The sequence below is a fragment of the Trachurus japonicus genome, chromosome 20, assembly GCF_045865225.1.
Source record: "Trachurus japonicus isolate A0001 chromosome 20, Traja_1.0".
Classification (NCBI taxonomy): domain Eukaryota; kingdom Metazoa; phylum Chordata; class Actinopteri; order Carangiformes; family Carangidae; genus Trachurus; species Trachurus japonicus.
Window position 1 is genome coordinate 20761880 of NC_140926.1, and position 17667 is coordinate 20779546.

The window sequence follows — 17667 nt, forward strand, 5'->3', positions numbered from 1 at the left end:
AAAAGAGATTAAAACAAAAACTGCTGCTGAATTATGTCTAAATCAATCTCGGTTTGCTGTTTTTTGTTTCATGTACCTGTGCCTGATGTGTTGATATTGTGTCATTATTGTATTAAACCATAAACTCTTTGTACTTATGGAATTGCCTTAGATGGTTAGGGTTAGGTTAGACTTTAGGTAGAAATAGGAATTGTTTCTCATAATATAGGCTAGTAGCTATTGTTGTTTTGATGTCTCTATGGGCCCCCGTTCATAAGCTACAGATAGCTTCTGGAGTTACCCTTTTTACAAGATCATGTCTACTGTATATTGTGAATTGAATTTGTATTTTGTATTTTAAAATGATTTGTAAAATAAAACGAACCCTGAACCTTAAGTAAGTTAGAGAGTTTCCACTACTGTTCAGCAAAAAACAAGTTCTTATTTTTACATTTCAGACATTTACTTGGTACAATGTGCTGCATCTACAGATGTTGTGTAGATTGAGGTATTTGGTGAACTGAAGTTTTGTAAAAAATAAATAAATAAATAAATACATTTTTAAAAAATTGTGTTTTGTAAGGCTTTTGTTTGTTTGTTTGTTTGTTTGGTTGGTTGGTTTACTCTCTTTTATTCCCCAAACCTATAAACAGGCTACTACTGTTCCTTTGTCCAGTTTGTATTTCATGGCACATCAAAATTGTTTGTTTTTCAGTGTCTGACCAGCAGAGGGCTCTGTAACCTCATCAGTCTGTCAGTCACAAAACTGACTGAAAAAACTCACGAAAAGACTCACTTTGCATGAACCGTTTCTGTCACTGTATCTGACCTGCCAAGTTAATAACATTTCAATGTTCATACCGATATGAAAAATACATTCAGTCTTCGTGTCCTAAATCTCATGGAAAACTTGTTGTGACTTACCTTAAAGCTCCTCCCTTCCCTGGGGTGTCTAGACACACACACATCACACCCATCTGAAGAAATTCCCCGTCATAAACATTGCACTGATCCTGATCTTTGGTGGTCCTGTGGAGCGACTAACGTGAAAGCTTTACCTTTTTTTTCTTTTCTTTTTTTTACAGTGTGACACAAACCTACAGGTTGTTTCACCTGGCTGCAGCACCTGGATGCAGCCTATATGAAATGTGTGAAGTCGCTTCACTACTGTGATCCTCTGGATCTGTTTTGTCTTGATGGCAGGTGAGTAATCAGAACTTAAGGTTGATACTGATGACCTGGATAGTTTAATACTGTGTAGATGGTAATCTGTGTAAGAGTTAGTAGTAGGATATTTGAGCATGGGCATTGGGTATGGGGGTGGGCATGGAATGGATACCCTGCAGCGGGACACCGTTCTCACACAAGCTATACTCAGATGGGTGGGTCTAATTGTCTATAATATATTGTCATACAAGCCTTGTTTAAAAAAAAAAAATTTCAAAATTTGTTCACCTTTGGCTTTTAAAAGCATTATTAAGTTTTCTGGAGATAAGCTTAATTGAAAGGCACCAGAAATAGCATCTAAAAGTTTCCAAAGGACTCACCCACTTTTTTAATAAATAAAATAACCAGTCCTTTCAGTCCACCTTTAACTGCTATATGGCCATGACCATGTTTCATGTTTTCACACACATGAGGGACGATGACGGATGATGGGGGTACCCTCTGTTTGATGATCACGTGCTTCTTATGGATTCCAACTCTGTCCAGAGGAGGTAAGTGAGGCGTTCACTGCCTGTCAGAGCTTGTTCTAGGTAAGATATAAATTATGTTCAACGTGTAACTGATATATTTCTTGTTGCAGTGTGGTAGCCTCTGGTGAAAGAATCATTTTCATCAAAAGCAGCACAAAATAGAGGGCTGTTATACTTATGAATGTTGTATTCAATTTAAGAATGAAACAGACCATTAAACTGCTTGTTTTTGAGTGAGGACAGGTATCTTTTTCCCAAAAGTAACTGAGGTGTGGCAGAGTTTGAGCAGCTTAATTAATACTCAGTGCGACTGGTTCATAGTTACGGACGCATATTGCACTCAAAAATAGTTTTTCCTGAGTAATTATTTCCTGTGTTATAGAGTAATACGTGTTCAGTTATTTCTGAGTTATTTTTGTGCCTGTTTTTCAGAGTACTTTTATTTCTGAAGTAGCAATAAATCCCACAAGAACTAGCTCCCCACCTGAGAGTGACTCCTGCTTGCTCATGCATGCCCCCATCGCAATAAAAGAGGTTTTTTTTAGTAGAGTATCTTTGTCTCGATCATAGGGTCTCAAACTGGGTCAATAAAGGTAAGGCATGTCTAATTAATTATACACAGGGTATGAAAATGTTTTAGAGATAATGCTGGACATTGTTCTTCATCAAAAATGAATGAATTATTGGCTTGGCACAAGTAGAACGTGCAATTTGTCCTGAGGTAGGGTTATATGCTAACAAGCTACTCTATTAACATAGAAGTATTTTATATGGGGCATGTAAACATATCCGGATCATTTGCCAGTAGACTAGTCAGTATTGACAACATTGATGAACCAAAAATGGGCACAATGAGCAACAAATACAGTGATGATGGCTTTGAATCAGAGAATACAGTGCAGCAACAAATATGCATGGAATAGGAGAGCCTGGAAGACAGCCAGAAGGCGTGTTGAGACATAACTTCTGCTGCACCAAGTCCTGCCAATGAACTTTTGCATGCGATTGCCCAATTCAAGGATGAAGCAATGATGAGCTACTCTGTGAATACAGCTTCATCTATGAAATGGGGGTAGATGCGGATGGTGTGTCCAGGGATGTGTACGCTGCCTTCTGGACAGAATTCCTAGACTGTGCCGCAGAAGGTGCAGATGTGAGGGTGTCATCACTATCCCCAAAATGGCAAGGGGAGGAATAGAAGTCTGTTTGCAAGATATTGGCCAGAGGTCCATTTTGGTTGGCACAAGCCTTTACAGCAGCAGTCGTATTTGGAGAGCACCTAATGTACTGTATTGTTTGACTCCCTGATGTTATAGCTACTGTATCTTAGTCAGTCTGAAAATGATTTCTTGTCCACTGCTTTGCAAGAGGCTGTTGTTGGCAATGATGAGGAGGAGCTTCTTGATCTTATGGGTCGCATGGGAGCAAGAATGGTACCAACACAAGTAACTTGAGAGCCAGTTGGCCCACAAACAAATAATCCAGCACCCAAAATATGCCATGAATAATTTTGCAGAAGTTGCAGAACCAGAACCTGCTGCCCCCGCGACCCGACTCCGGATAAGTGGATGAAAATGGATGGATGGATGGATGGATGGATGCAGAACCAACACTCAGGGAGTTTCTTCTCAGTCTACAGGATATTACTGTAAGAAGATGTATGAGGATCTTAAACCAACAACACAAAAGGTGATAAAGATGATACTAACAGCTTTTCCAGCTACTCCAGCAGAGAACCAACATTTGTGATTTTTACATACGGTAAGTAGGCTACTTAAGGGGACTGGATGAAATTGGCCTCCGGAAGCTGGTGAGATTTCTGACTGTGTCTGATGTCATCTGTGTAAAAGAAACTCAAGTCACATTCAGATATTTGGAAGGGCTAGTATGGCGGCCAGTTACTCATACTTGTGGCCCGACTTTGGAGCTGGCACCACTTACAACAGGTATCCTGAGCTTTGAGGAGCTGAAACAGAGACAGTATACTGTCCAGCAACACTTATGAACACGTATGATTTTTGTTTTGTACTTTGTTGTAGTCCGGGACTAGGCCCCTTTACCCTTCTGTTGATACTTTTTTTCTTTTCTGTTGTACTTTGTTGACCTTTTATTCACCTTTTTTAATAAATACTTTATTACTTTGAGTTGTCTTCATTTGGGTCCACTTTTCCGCAACCCCGACAGAAGATATATCTCCTAAATGATACAATAAACAATAAATAAATATCAAAATATTTAGTATTTATTTTTCCAATTGTTTTCCACCATAATGAAAAGAAAGAGAATACACAAAGTACAAAGGGGAAGTGTCCATTAGAGTTAACAGTTATTCACTGTTTAAACACCATTTACAGTGAAATTCATGGTCCATAAGATTTTATACCCTTATGTGGATGCTTAACTCCACTCATCTGATACAGCTGTTCATCCCAGTCCTGCTGCTGTTGTGCAGTGAGAATAGCCAGTTGCTGACCCAACACCCCCCCCCCCCCAACTAGTGAATGTGAGTCAAAATGTAATTTTGTGATCCGAATGAATTGTGAAATATATTATTTTAACCTTAACCTATTTAAAACATCACGTTTCATGCCAAAAGATCAGCAGTTTGCCGTAAAACCCCAACGGAAGAATTTATTTTGCGTGAAGACCGCTCTACGGACAGTAACAGCCAGTGGAGTAGCTGACACGGGAAAGGGCGGCATGTGGTGTGTGACGTCACCTACGGGACCTGTAGTCTTTCTGGTTACGGATTTTTGGAATTTTATTTTACAACAAACTGCTGATTTTTTGGCATGAAACACAATTTTAAATAGGTAGAGGTCTTTTTTTCATGGCATAGTTCAGTCTAGCAGATCTGAATGGGCTTTCTTTCTAATGCCGTCTACATGACATGACTCAAACACAGGAGTATTTCCCAGTACCTCAAAATTGAGCTCTCAAGAGAGCAAAGTGTCTAATGTTTACTCTCTAAACTCAGAAAAAAAAATAAAATAAATGCCTCAACAAAAAAAAGACTCAGAAGGACAGAAAAAGAATGCTCTGAAAAACAAACCAAAAGTATAAATTACTCAGAAAAATCAGATTTTTTTTTCAAGTGAATGCAATACACATGTAGTAGGCCTACATCATGTCAAGTTTTCTCTAAAAGCATTAAAATCTGGATTGAAGTTTTGTTGACAGACCTGAACTTCTGTTATCGTTTCATTAAGATACTGTAAAATTATTTTGTTAAAACATTACAAAATTGACTAAACTAAACTAACTAAATCTTTGTTTTTTGATAGGCTACACTCATGAACAAGCTCTGAACATCCTGTGTTACAGATACTACGGTGTCCTGTGTTTTCATGGAGAGCTGCATCTTACCGTGCAGCTTCCAGGCCGGCGCCGAAGAAGTCGTCCACTGGACTCAGGTGACAGCTGGTGAGCTTCCTGTCCACTCCTACTACCACAACCAAGACCAGCTGGGACTCCAGGACCAGAGCTTCAGAGGCAGAACATCACTGTTCCAGGACCAGATCTCCAGAGGAAACGCCTCACTGCAGCTGACAGGGGTGAAGGTTCAGGACCAGGGGAGATACGAGTGCTTCACCAGCACCATCAGAGGAAACAAGGAGTCATCCATCAACCTGAAAGTGGACGGTATGAAAAGCACACGTTTTTGTCTTTGTCCTCATTTGGCAGCACTTTTAAAATACATAGGTTCTTATATTCATACAAATGATGTGATTTTGATTCTGCAGCTCCAGTGGTTGAAGTCGACCTCCAGCAGGAAGGAGACAACATCACCTGCAGCTCAGAGGGGATCCACCCTGAGCCTGAGCTCACCTGGTCCACCAGTCCTCCATCCAACCTCGATCTGCAGAAGAAACCCACTAAACAGGAGACTGAGCAGCTGCTCTACAACATCAGTGGTTCTCTGATACGTTCAGATACTGATCTGATCTACAGCTGCACCATCAGCACTCGCAGTAACTGGAGGAGAGTCACTTTGTTAAAGACAGGTCAGTAATCAAGTATTTTCACTCAGGAAATGCTAGTTTACAATTGAGGAGAAACACATTTTTATTCTACTATTTCACAGATGTAGTTATTTTACAGTGAGGTTTTTCATCGAAGACATACAATGAGATTATTAATTCTAGAAATCTGTTGCATCATTAGTCAACAACATTCCATGGCTCTCTCTCCTGAATTTAAATGTCTCTCTTTTCTATCTCTTCGCAAACTGAGGTGGAATATTTTGGATTTTTCAAAATTAGTTGGGCAATTGATGACTTTGTCATGGACTCTGGGACATGCTGTCATTTCACTGTTCCAAAAGAAATATTTTATTCAAAATGATTGGTTGGTCAATTGATTTGTTAGCGCTGATTATGTGTATATACGCAGTGTAGGCTATGGTTCTACCCAGCTGCAGTACAAACAAAACAACTTACAAACCACATTCACCAGAACAGACTACATTATTTTTTATCTGAACATTATATTAGTGTTGTGTTACTATCACATCAATCCTGCTCTGACACAAATTGTGTCAAGTGAGACTGTCTGAATACAACGCTTTACGTTTTTACATTTAGTGTGTTTCTGTGTTGTATCATTTTAGCTTCTATCAGTGCGTCCTACAATGAAGCAACAATCCCCTGCACCACCTCAGTCACCTCTGCCACAGACTTCAGTCTCACCTGGAGATTCAACCAGAGTCAGATGATCGTGACTCAGACCAGAGCTGACGTCCTCTACACAGTCTCAGAGGAGTGGAGGCAGCAGGTGAAGGGTGTGTCAGAGTCAGGCAGCCTCATGCTACAGGACTTATCTTCACATCATGAGGGAACATACACCTGTGAACTGAGAGATGCTGAGGAGACGCTGATAACCAGCACTGTCCTCAGGATAAAGAGAAGTCACCGTGAGGGACCATCAAGTGAGAAATCTGTATATCTGTGACCTGACACAATCAAAATAAAACACCATGATGTGAGACAGTTCAAGACACTGACTCTTTTTCTGTTGCAGATGATTCAAACAATGTTGGGGCCATTATAGGAGGGGTGGTTGCAGCTGTTGTTATTGTTGCAGTGACAATTGGCCTGTTGCTGTACTGTAGAAGAAGACAAGGTAAATTAACATTTTAATTACACTTTATTGATTCATTTCCTGTTTGTTGTTTGTGGGTCAGTGACGTGATGCTAATTTTTTTGTGTCCATATGGTTAAGTCAATCTCAGAAGGGTTAAAATTTGAAATTCACTATATCAACTATAGTTTGGCATGATCTTTGTACTTATATAAAGATAATGGAATGCAATTCTAAATATGAAATTTAAATTGGGGAATCATGTTACTACATGAGGTGTTAAGTGGTGTAACCACCATTTAAGAGGCCATTTTGTCAATATTGTAAAGAAGGCCATTGCACAACTGCAAATTACAAATGATAAATTATACATTACTCAGAAATTGACATTTTAGGGTTTGGTCAGGTTTGGTAGGTTCAAATGTCAAATGGTAGTATAACACTAGAAAAACATCAACAATTTTATGAATCATAAAAATAAAAAATGACTTCCAAAAATAAGTTTGCAATATTGCAACCAAGGCCATGTGCTTATTTGGGAGTGCATGGAAATACTTGTCAAATTTGATTTTAAAATGGAATGTCAAATGGTGTAACCAGTTAGCTACACACCATTTGGTTACACCACATGGTTCCAACATTTGACTCTTATTAATAAGAATTTCTGATGATGACAAATATCAGTAATTTATGATGCTTATTAAAGATATATCATAAAAAAGCACTTTTGAACTTGTACAGTAGCTTTAAAATACCTTAAAAATAACTCCTTTAAAGGAGAAATATTGCTCAAACATTAACATTTACATATACTTATTTACATTTCTGCTATTTCATTGTTAGTATATAATACATCAAACTAAAATTATCAAACTAAGTAAATAAATAAAATAACTAGACCTATTCAGTATCAACTTCATGGTTACATCACCACAATTGCATATGCATTCTGGTGACGGTCACAGCAGGTAACAACAGTGAATTTGGGGGGGGGGGGGGCAAAAGTAACAAAAATTAAGGCCGCAACTGACCGCTGTCTTGAATATTTATATTGTACAGTTACACACTGTTTACAATATAATCAATAATCAATTCTATCTTGGGGGCGGTGCGTGGCGCAGTGGTTAAAGCGGCCGCCCCATGTAGAGGCTACAGTCCTCAACGCAGTCCCGCGTCGGGCAGACCTTTCCTGCATGTCATTCCCCCTCTCTCTGCCTCCCCCTTTCCTGTCTATCTAACTGTGTTATCAAATAAAGGCAAAAAAGCCAAAAAAATATATATACATATAAAAAAAATAATAATCAATTCTATCTTGTAAATAAGATGTCTCAGCAGAATAAGCAACACAACAAATTTCTCACAGTGAACAGAAATATCTTATACTCTTAACCAGAGCTCAACTCTGCACAAAAACACGTAGTTTATTACTAATAGGAGGCTCGTCCTCCTCCAGGAATGCTCCATGGCTGGAAGAGTAACAGTAAATCACAGACGGCTCGGCACCAACAGTAGCCACACACACACGCAGACCACAGACACAGTTGTGCACGTTCATTCACTTGTCGTCATTAAGGCCCATCACAATCATCTTCCTTCCAACACCATCTCACGGCTGAAGAGCTGAACGCCGCCCGCGTCTGCCACTGTAACCTCGAGCCGGGTCCTCTGGGGAAGTCGCCCTTAGAAGTTAGTACTTGTAGCTCTGTACAGTGAGCATAGCAGTGGTGAAGAGCTTTACCCAGTGACTGACATTGCCACAAGTCAATGACAATTGGGGGGGCAGATTGCAGGGGGGCGGTTGCCCCCATGTGCCACCATGGAAGACCCGCCCCTGAGTGTAGGTGGATCAAATATTTAATATTTGTTATTTCTTTGTGGTTACACCATTGGACATTTTATGGGGCACTTTTGTAAAAAAAAAAAAAAAAATAAAAAAGGTTCAAATGACATAAAACCAACATGAATACAAATCGTACGTTGATGCATGCTTTTTAAGATATTTCTTACAGTAATTGCTCATCTTGCCAACCCTTATTTGCAACTGACCCTTGTATTGATGATGTTTCTTTGACTCTGAACATCTCACAGGTCAACAGGGATACAGCGGGAGTCAGCCAATATAAAGAGACTTTTGATATTACCATTTATTTTATATTACAGTTGTTGCCAAACACTTACGCTCTCCTTAAAGGGACAGTATGTAGCTTATTTGACTTTTTATTAGCAAAAATCAAATAATGCTTTCATAACATACATATTTACCGAGGTCTAATCACAACCGCAATTACCGCATACAAATGAAAGCTGTCTTGTAGCTTAGAATGAGTTGTTTATAGGTGGCGGTGCACCCACCGGAGGCTGTCATGTTGGTGTTGCTCAAATTGGTGGAAGAATTTCCTTGTTACTGTAAGAAAGTGTGTGTGTGTGTGTGTGTGTGTGTGTGTGTGTGTGTGTGTGTGATGGGGGGGGGGGGGGGGGGTCAAAATGCCAGGGCCTCTTTTTGGTGCCAGTCCATCACTGCCTGTTGCCCTTTTATTCTAAAGCTCTGATTGCTAATTTTAAAACTGTGTGACAGGTGTTTGCCCATGTGATGAGTCACTGTGCATAGTAGGGCCATTAACTTTTGAGAACAAGTGATTTTCTTCATGAAAATTGTGCCAAATGCAGAGTGTAGTGTTTTGAAAAAAGCGTGTTTTAGAACTACAATTTGAGTGTAAAGCAGGAATTGTGCTTGTAGTTTAGCAGAATTGGTTCAGGGGGGTGGCATGAGCATAGCATGGGATAGCCTATAATGAGAGACTTATTAGGCAATCCTACAATATATCCTACACGCAGTTTATTTACCAAGTCCAGGAACTGGTCCCAACCTGTGAGGTGCCGGATCTTGTTATGGCAGGATCCAGCAATTAAGCCCTAGAGAGCCACAATTCAAATAACACACTTTTTAAAATACAAGGTGAAGAGGCACACGCTGATTTAGATTTTTTTTTTTACAGGGTTAGGGGGTTAGTACTGGCAATGTATTGCTAGTACTGTACAACCTGAGTTGTGCCATCATTTTTATTTTTACAATAAATCAGATCTTGTTGGCACTCTGACAAAGGTCCCACTTCCAGATGTCTTTTGGTGTGACACATTTTTCATAAAAATGCAAAAGAAATTTTATTATTTTGTCATATTTTCATGTAAACCTATGTTGCTTTGTTACATCTAGCATGTTGTTAGTATGATAATGTGTAGCTACAAGACTCAAGGTTGTGCTAAGTGCAGAAAACATCATATGGTGTGACACTTGGTCATAATGGTGTGACATGTCTGCCTGTCACGCCATATGATTTTATTGTCACACCATATGATATGAATTGTAATTTCCTGCTATTATAACTATAAATAATAAAGTAAAATGTATGTTTTGTCCTTTTAAACATTTATTTGGGTCCATCATCACATAAAGGCTGTAATTATCCACAATTTATTGTGTTTAGTTTAGTTTGGTTTTATTTGGTGATACAGATTTCTTGTTTATCAGACAGACACAGCAGACCCCTTCACAGAAACCTTAGAATGCTGTTTAAGTCTAAACAATGTTTTGTCTTCACCTCAAACCATATTCCCTTTTCTTTGGTCAATTTGAGGCAGTAATTATGACAAGTGCAGAGAGGACAAAGAGATACAGGGAGAGACAGAATTCTGACCCTGCAATGAGAGAGGAGTTGCTGAGGAAAAGAAAAGAAAAGAAAAGTAGCCTAAACAACAACTTCTTGTTTCCATTCACTGACCAATAGGAAGGTCTGAGGGAGGGTTTTAAGGGGTGCTTTCACTGTTGATTCAAAAGGCCTTTAGGCAGATTTCTTGAAGCCTGGCAATACATGATAGCTAAAATATCATAGGACTAGAACACTGTAGGCAGTGCAACTAATATTATAGTAATAATAATAATAAAAATAATAATAATAATACATGATAATAAGTTGGATAATACATGGTTTGCATTCACACATGGCGACATGATCATATGGTGTGACACTATATCATTTGGTGTGACATTCCAAATTGTGAAAATGACATACCTTTATTAATGATAAAATGTGAAAATGTTCATGGAATACATAGAAAATAGTATCAGCAAGAGTCACAAATATTTTTATAATTTTATAGCAATGTTTGTCACAATAAATAGAAAATATGTTGAAAGACAGACGGCATAGGTCTCACATTGAGCAATGATTTAGAAAATAATACACAAATTTAATTAATTTCCACCAAAGTATAATGGATCACAGTTTAGTTATGATAAATGACTTTGATAAAGTGAGTAACTTAAGAGAGCTATAATCCATTTTCAGTTTATATACAATTATTTTCATGTCACACCATATGAAGATTTTAGGCGCTAATAAAACAAATTGTCACATAAATTCTGATTCCAACTGAAAATCTAAAAACCACATATGTTTCTATAGAGATGAGAGTTAGTAGAACAAAAGTCAACCATTTTCATGCTTGTTATTTGAAATTTTTGAAAAAACACTTTTTTCTGGTGTATATGTCACTGACCCATATACAATAGGCCTACGTGTTTCTGTGTTGTGACTCAAACATGGCTACAGATACAACACACATGCTTACTTTCATTTAATGGTATTTTCACTAAAGTGTTTTGATTTTTGTTTTGATTTTACTTAGTTACAGGTGATCAGTGTTTTTCTGACCAGGAGAGTGGTCACACATTTTCATGGCCCAGAAAATAAAATTTATATATTATACTGTATATATATGGGTCAGGTCCGGGCTATTTGTGCACCAGTTGAAGATTGAACCCACAACTTCTGGAACCAAAGCCCTTCATCTATTGCTCTGAGCTAATTGGCAAGTGGCAATTTAATAAGTGAATCCATAAGTGAATAACTGATGTTTAAATATGCCATTCTTGCATTGACTCCAATTGTTAACATGAGAGAAAAATTCAAGAATTTGCAGGTATATGTTTAGAAGCAAGACCTGGTGTGTGGCTTCTCAAATGGACTCACAGGCCAGGCAGCGGTTGTCAAGGCAGATTTCAAAAATTTTCAAAATGTCAGAAATACTGTAATCTAAACAAAAATCTGATAATACAGAAATTGCATCTAGACAGCATGGGAATGTTGGTGATTTGTTTTTAACGATAAGTGTTTTGCTTCACAAGAGAAAATATTATGTTTAAAAATACCGCTCTTACATTGACTCCAGTTGTTCCCATGAGAGCAGAATTTAAAATGTTTTAAAAAATTCAGTTTTTGAGCTAAAATTCTGATATTTACCACACTTCATCAACCGTGTTATTGTCTTGTATATTTATTAATGTGTACCGAATGTGTCTTTGGTATTTTGGTGCCATCGCAAATGTGTGTTATTGTCTTACAAATGTATATTTATTAATGTGTACCGAATGTGTCTTTGGTATTTTACCTCATTTGTGCTCTTTTTAAAGGTTGCCCTTTACCATCAGGCAGAGGGACTGGCAATGAAAACTAGCTTTTTTTAGCTAACTCGGGTGCATTTATATTTGTTCTTTTTTTTTTTTTTTTTACAATGTTTTATTAATGTACATTGTCCCTTGTCAAATAAATTGTTTGGTGACAATTGAGCCAAAATTGTTATAAGTTTTACAGTTATTGGAAAAAATAGAGTGATGGACTTAATAATTCGTAATAAGTTTAAGTGTACAAAAGTTTCTGCAGTATTGGGGCAACCTTTTTGTGAACGTTGCAAAACTGTAGCATGTACCGTTGGTTTGGCAGGAAGTTTTTAAATTTAAACACTTATTGTGACCCCCCAGGAGGTGGGGGGGCACATGTCCTTGGAGTTGAGTAAATCTGGCATGGGGTCGGACGTTTCTGTAAAGTTTGGTGAGTTTTCGCCCATGGGAAGTATGATTTCCTCAGAAGAAGAAGAAGAAGAAGAAAGAAGAAGAATTCCTAGAAATACAATAGTGTCCTAGGCCTGTTGTATGTGATTTTTCTATCTGACTCCAGAGATATTAGATCTCAAACTGGAGCAGTGGTTAAACCATAACATGTAGGCTTATAGCTGCTTGTCCTTTACGTAAGGCTCCACCCTTTTTTTCTCCTGGGAAGTGAAACGAACAGGTAGAGACACGTTAGCCTACAGTTTCACAAGGAAGTGGATAAAATGTCGGACGTTCTTTGTCTCTTTGATCTCTATGACAGGTGAGTCATTGAAAAAAAAAAGACCAATAAAACAGATAAGAATGAAGGTACCTGTAACTACCTTATGCATAAGATGACTGGGTAGTTTAATATGATTATTTATCATCAAATATATCAAAGTTAATGTGGCTGTAAGCTACTCAATGATTTTCCACTTCTGCAGGCAGCACAACCGATGATGTTAGAAATAGGAAATAACTCATTTTACTCATTATTGGTTATAAGAATTAGATTGATAAAGTCTAGTTTCATCATCCTTCTACCTTGATATAACCACAGTTGTGTTAATGTTTAACTGTAACTGCCATATTCAAATTTCCATTTTATTTTTCCAAGTTACGTAATATGCCAATGACGGGCAGCAGCAGTGCCCTTTGTCTGATGATCACAACCTTCCTGTGGGCGTTGCCTTTTTCCAAAGAGGGTGAGAGAGGTGTTCACTGTCTGATCTTATTTCAGTCACTATGTTTAAACTGTGATGATGCATTTATTGTTTTCATGAGTTATGTTGTGTTGAATGAATAATTAAGATAAAGATTAAGAAGTTTATTTGCCATTTGTACATCTGTAAAGGTTAGGAAAGTTAGGAATTTTGTGCAGACACTCAGAGCACAAACATAAAAGAGTAAAGATAAGATAAGGAAGTGCACACAATTCTAAAAAAAAAAAAAAAAGTAAACAGTAAACAGTAAAAAGTAAAGAAAAAGAGTAAACAGTTAAGAGTAAAAAGACAATAGATACTTTACACTGCACCTAAGGATATTGCACATTCCCTTTCTTATTGTCTGTGAACAGAGGTAGGTCAGGACTAATGTTATTTTGCTTTTGCCATCAGTCTCACTGTAGCAGGGAAGAAACTGTTGTTAAAGCATGTTATGCGTGTGATGATGCTGTCTGCTCTGCTTTGTCTAAGGTTGCATGCAGAGTGTTTGTGCTTAAGTTGTGTGCTGGGTGATGTGTGTCTCTGATGATGCTACGTATGTGCTTTCTTCTTGCAGTGTTGTGTGTAGATGGTGTCTATAGAGGGAAGTTCGTCTTTGTGATCGTCTTGATGCTTGATGACATGCAGCTGCAGATGCTGGTGTTGGCAGACCAGTTTAGCTTTGCTGCCATCTAAAGGCCATTGGTAAAAAAATTTTTTACCAAAAGCAGCATAAAACAGAGGCCAGACTGTTTTTTAAATTGCCTTTATGAGGCTATTTTACTTTGGATTGTTTTTTAACAAAGCAGACCATTAAATAGCAACTATCCTCCGAGGAATGACAGAGATTCAGCAGCTCATTTAATGCTCATTTTGGACATAAATTTGTTATTCTGTCTTATCCTCAGGACAAAAAACTCTAAAATGTGTGTAATGAATGTTCTTGGGAGATCTGAACCAATTTTAATGTTGAATGTGCTGTAGAATTATTGGGATAAACATTACAAAACTACTTAATCTTTGTTTTTTTTTGTTTCTCGTGAACAAGCTCTGAACCTCCTGTGTTACAGACACTGAGGTGTCCTGTGTTTTCATGGAGAGCTGCATCTTACAGTGCAGCTTCCAGGGCGGCAAGGATGTGGTCGTCCACTGGATGGAGTTGACAGCTGGACACCTTCATGTCCACTCCTACTACCACAACCAAGACCAGCTGGGACTCCAGGACCAGAGCTTCAGAGGCAGAACATCACTGTTCCAGGACCAGATCTCCAGAGGAAACGCCTCACTGCAGCTGACAGGGGTGAAGGTTCAGGACCAGGGGAGATACAAGTGCTTCACCAGCACCATCAGAGGAAACAAGGAGACATTCATGGACCTGAATGTGGACGGTATGAGAACAGCACACTTTAAATGTTTAATGCAATGCATCTATAAATGTATGTTGAAAATGTGACATCAAAACTAATTATCAAATTGTTTCAGCTGCAGTGGTTAAAGTCGACCTCCAGCAGGTTGGAGACATCATCACCTGCAGCTCAGAGGGGATCTACCCTGAGCCTGAGCTCACCTGGTCCACCAGTCCTCCATCCAATGTGGCCTTCAAGAACCAAACTAAAGTCCAGGAGACTGAACAGCTGCTCTACAACATCAGTGGTTCTCTGATACGTTCAGATACTGATCTGATCTACAGCTGCAACATCAGCACTCGCAGTAACTGGAGGAGAGTCACTGTGTTAAAGACAGGTCAGTGAGCAAGCAGAATCAGAATCTGATTCACTGATGTTACTGAAACCAGTTTGTCTTTTACTTTGTGATAAATAGAAATTATAAGAATGTCATCTGTGGCAATGAGGTGAAGCTCAGCAGAATAATCTGAAAGGCTGTGGCATTCAAACTGTGAGGGACATGACAGGAAAACATTCTTCACATTTGTAGTACCACCATTTCATTGTCATTTCAGCACTTGTCACTGTGTCCTACCATGAAGCAACAATCCCCTGCTCCACCTCAGTCACCTCCATCACAGGCTTCAGTCTCACCTGGAGATTCAACCAGAGTCAGATGATCCTGACTCAGACCAGAGCTGACGTCCTCTACACAGTCTCAGAGGAGTGGAGGCAGCAGGTGAAGGGTGTGTCAGAGTCAGGCAGCCTCATGCTACAGGACTTATCTTCACATCATGAGGGAACATACACCTGTGAACTGAGAGATGCTGAGGAGACGCTGATAACCAACACTGTCCTCAGGATGGAGGACAGTCAACGTGAGGGACCAACAAGTGAGAAACTGCTATTATCTATAATATATCTGTGATCTGCAACAATCAAAACAACAAAAACACCATCATGTGGAGCAGTTCAAGTAACTGATCCTTTTTCGGTTTCGGGCAATTCAGCCAATGTTTCAGGCATTGTAGGAGGGGTGGTTGTAGCAGCTGTTGCTGTTGCAGTGATAGTAGCTGTCCTGGTGTACTGTAAGAAAAAACAAGGTAAAATAACAGTCTGGTTACACTTAATTAATCAATTTCCTGTTTGTTGTTTGTAATGATGACGTTTCTTTGACTCTGAACATCTCTCAGGTCAACAGGGATACAGCAGGGGTCAGCAAACGTAAGTAGATCTTTCATATTACCAATGCACTGTCAAGTTGTCAGCAAACGTAAGTAGATCTTTCATATTACCAATGCACTGTCAAGTTGTATCCTTTTTGCTATTGCTGTGTCTAATTTCCAAGGTCATTTTCAAAAGCACTCATGATTTATAAATATATAATCTCATAAACATATCAATTGAACCTGTTCCCCTCAGTTGGAATGTAGTTTGTAATAAACTATTGTCCCAGACACAAGATGAAATATTCAAACTGAAGGAAACATGATCACTGTGATGGTTTGTGTTCTGTTGATTTTACCTGATGTATTTGATGCTGGATTTCATTTCATTGTTTGTTTGCAGTGAAATGACTCAAGCAACTCAGCAATGAAGAAGAGTAAACACAAACTGTGTCTTGAGCCAAGTAAGTAGACCTTTAATATTTCAAGTTTCAATCAATTTTTGCTATTGCTCTTAGTTTGCATTTTCCATAGTCATTTTAAACTGATTATTTAATCAATAGATCAAATAATTTCCCCTCAGTTGAAATCCAGTTTGTATTAAACTGTTCCATATAATACAGTGAGATAATATTCTAGAGAGATAAAACAATAAGACATTTGATGCTGAATTTAATTTCATTTTGTTTGCAGTTAACGCCAGCCTCTGAATCCAGCAGGTAAAATAATATTTTGCTTACAGTTAATTGATTTATTTCCTGTTTTTTGTCCTGTTGCATTTAATTTCCACACTCCCAGGTTATAATTTATTTAAAAAACCCATGTTATTATTTATTTCATTAATAAATCAATTAAACTAAACCCCTTCAGTTGAAATCTAGTTTGTACTGAACTACTGTTTCAGATATGAGATGGAATATTAAAACTGAAGACGCAGAATCACTGAATTGGTTTGTTTGTTCTGCAGAAGTTAAAAGAATGAATAAGGGAATGTTTTCATTTTAACTTAATATACAGCTGATGCTGAATGTTATTTCATTTTGTTTGCAGTGGAGCAGAGCTTCAACCTATGAATGCAGAACTTAATTGATGCATTCATGTGAGGAGTTACAGCTTTCCTACCACTACTACTCCAGATCATTATTGGACACAATGAAGAAGAAAAATCCAACATAGTATATTTCTAAGACAGGAGAACGGGGGCAGCTCTATAACAAAGATTAGTCATTCATCACCCAGTTTTGCTTTAGGCTGCCTATTCTTTGTTATGTTTCTTAATGGTGCCAACGAATGTTTAAACCACATTGTTTTATTCATTATTTATTTAGTCGTAGATGTTTACATTAATTTGTGTGTATGCTTACTGTTAAATGTTTTGTTTTTCTGTAAAGCGCATTGAGTTACCCCTTGGTATGAAATGCACTAGCCTATATAAATAAAGCTGCCTTGCCTTGCCTTGCCTATATGTTACATATAGCAGAAATTGTGTTTTGGATTTTGACAGTAAAGCATTGTATAGTGAATGTTTTTGGCAGTAGTCACTTGTTTCTCAGTGTCACTGTGGGGTTGCCAGGTCGGTTCATAGTGACTGAGGCTAAGTAGCATTGTGTTGCAGTTTACAGTTTGATGTCTGTGTCATGTTTTTATTTATTTACTCATGTATTTATGACTGTGTGCGTAACCTGCATTTTTATCCTTTCCTTTGTTCATTTCAAATGCTGTTCCTTGTTC

At 38.2% G+C, this 17667-nt stretch overlaps 1 protein-coding gene across 1 annotated transcript; it reads left to right on the forward strand.

Moving 5' to 3' along the window:
* Positions 1–1624: 1624 nt before the first annotated feature.
* On the forward strand, positions 1625–16646 carry LOC146966844 (CD276 antigen-like). Its single transcript, XM_085764009.1, has 8 exons — positions 1625–1697; positions 5001–5318; positions 5420–5669; positions 13591–13599; positions 14448–14773; positions 14868–15128; positions 15346–15663; positions 16630–16646. The coding sequence occupies exons 1-8, from the start codon at positions 1625–1627 to the stop codon at positions 16644–16646; spliced, it is 1572 nt and encodes a 523-aa protein (XP_085620135.1).
* The last annotated feature ends 1021 nt before the right edge of the window (positions 16647–17667 follow it).

Bases quoted from the DNA above. Each gene is read 5' to 3' on its own strand.
- LOC146966844 (XM_085764009.1), top strand. From the start codon at position 1,625: ATGACGGATGATGGGGGTACCCTCTGTTTGATGATCACGTGCTTCTTA. The intron at 1,698-5,000 runs GTAAGTGAGGCG...CCTGTGTTACAG, and splicing joins TCCAACTCTGTCCAGAGGAG to ATACTACGGTGTCCTGTGTT. The intron at 15,129-15,345 runs GTCAGTGAGCAA...TTGTCATTTCAG, and splicing joins AGTCACTGTGTTAAAGACAG to CACTTGTCACTGTGTCCTAC.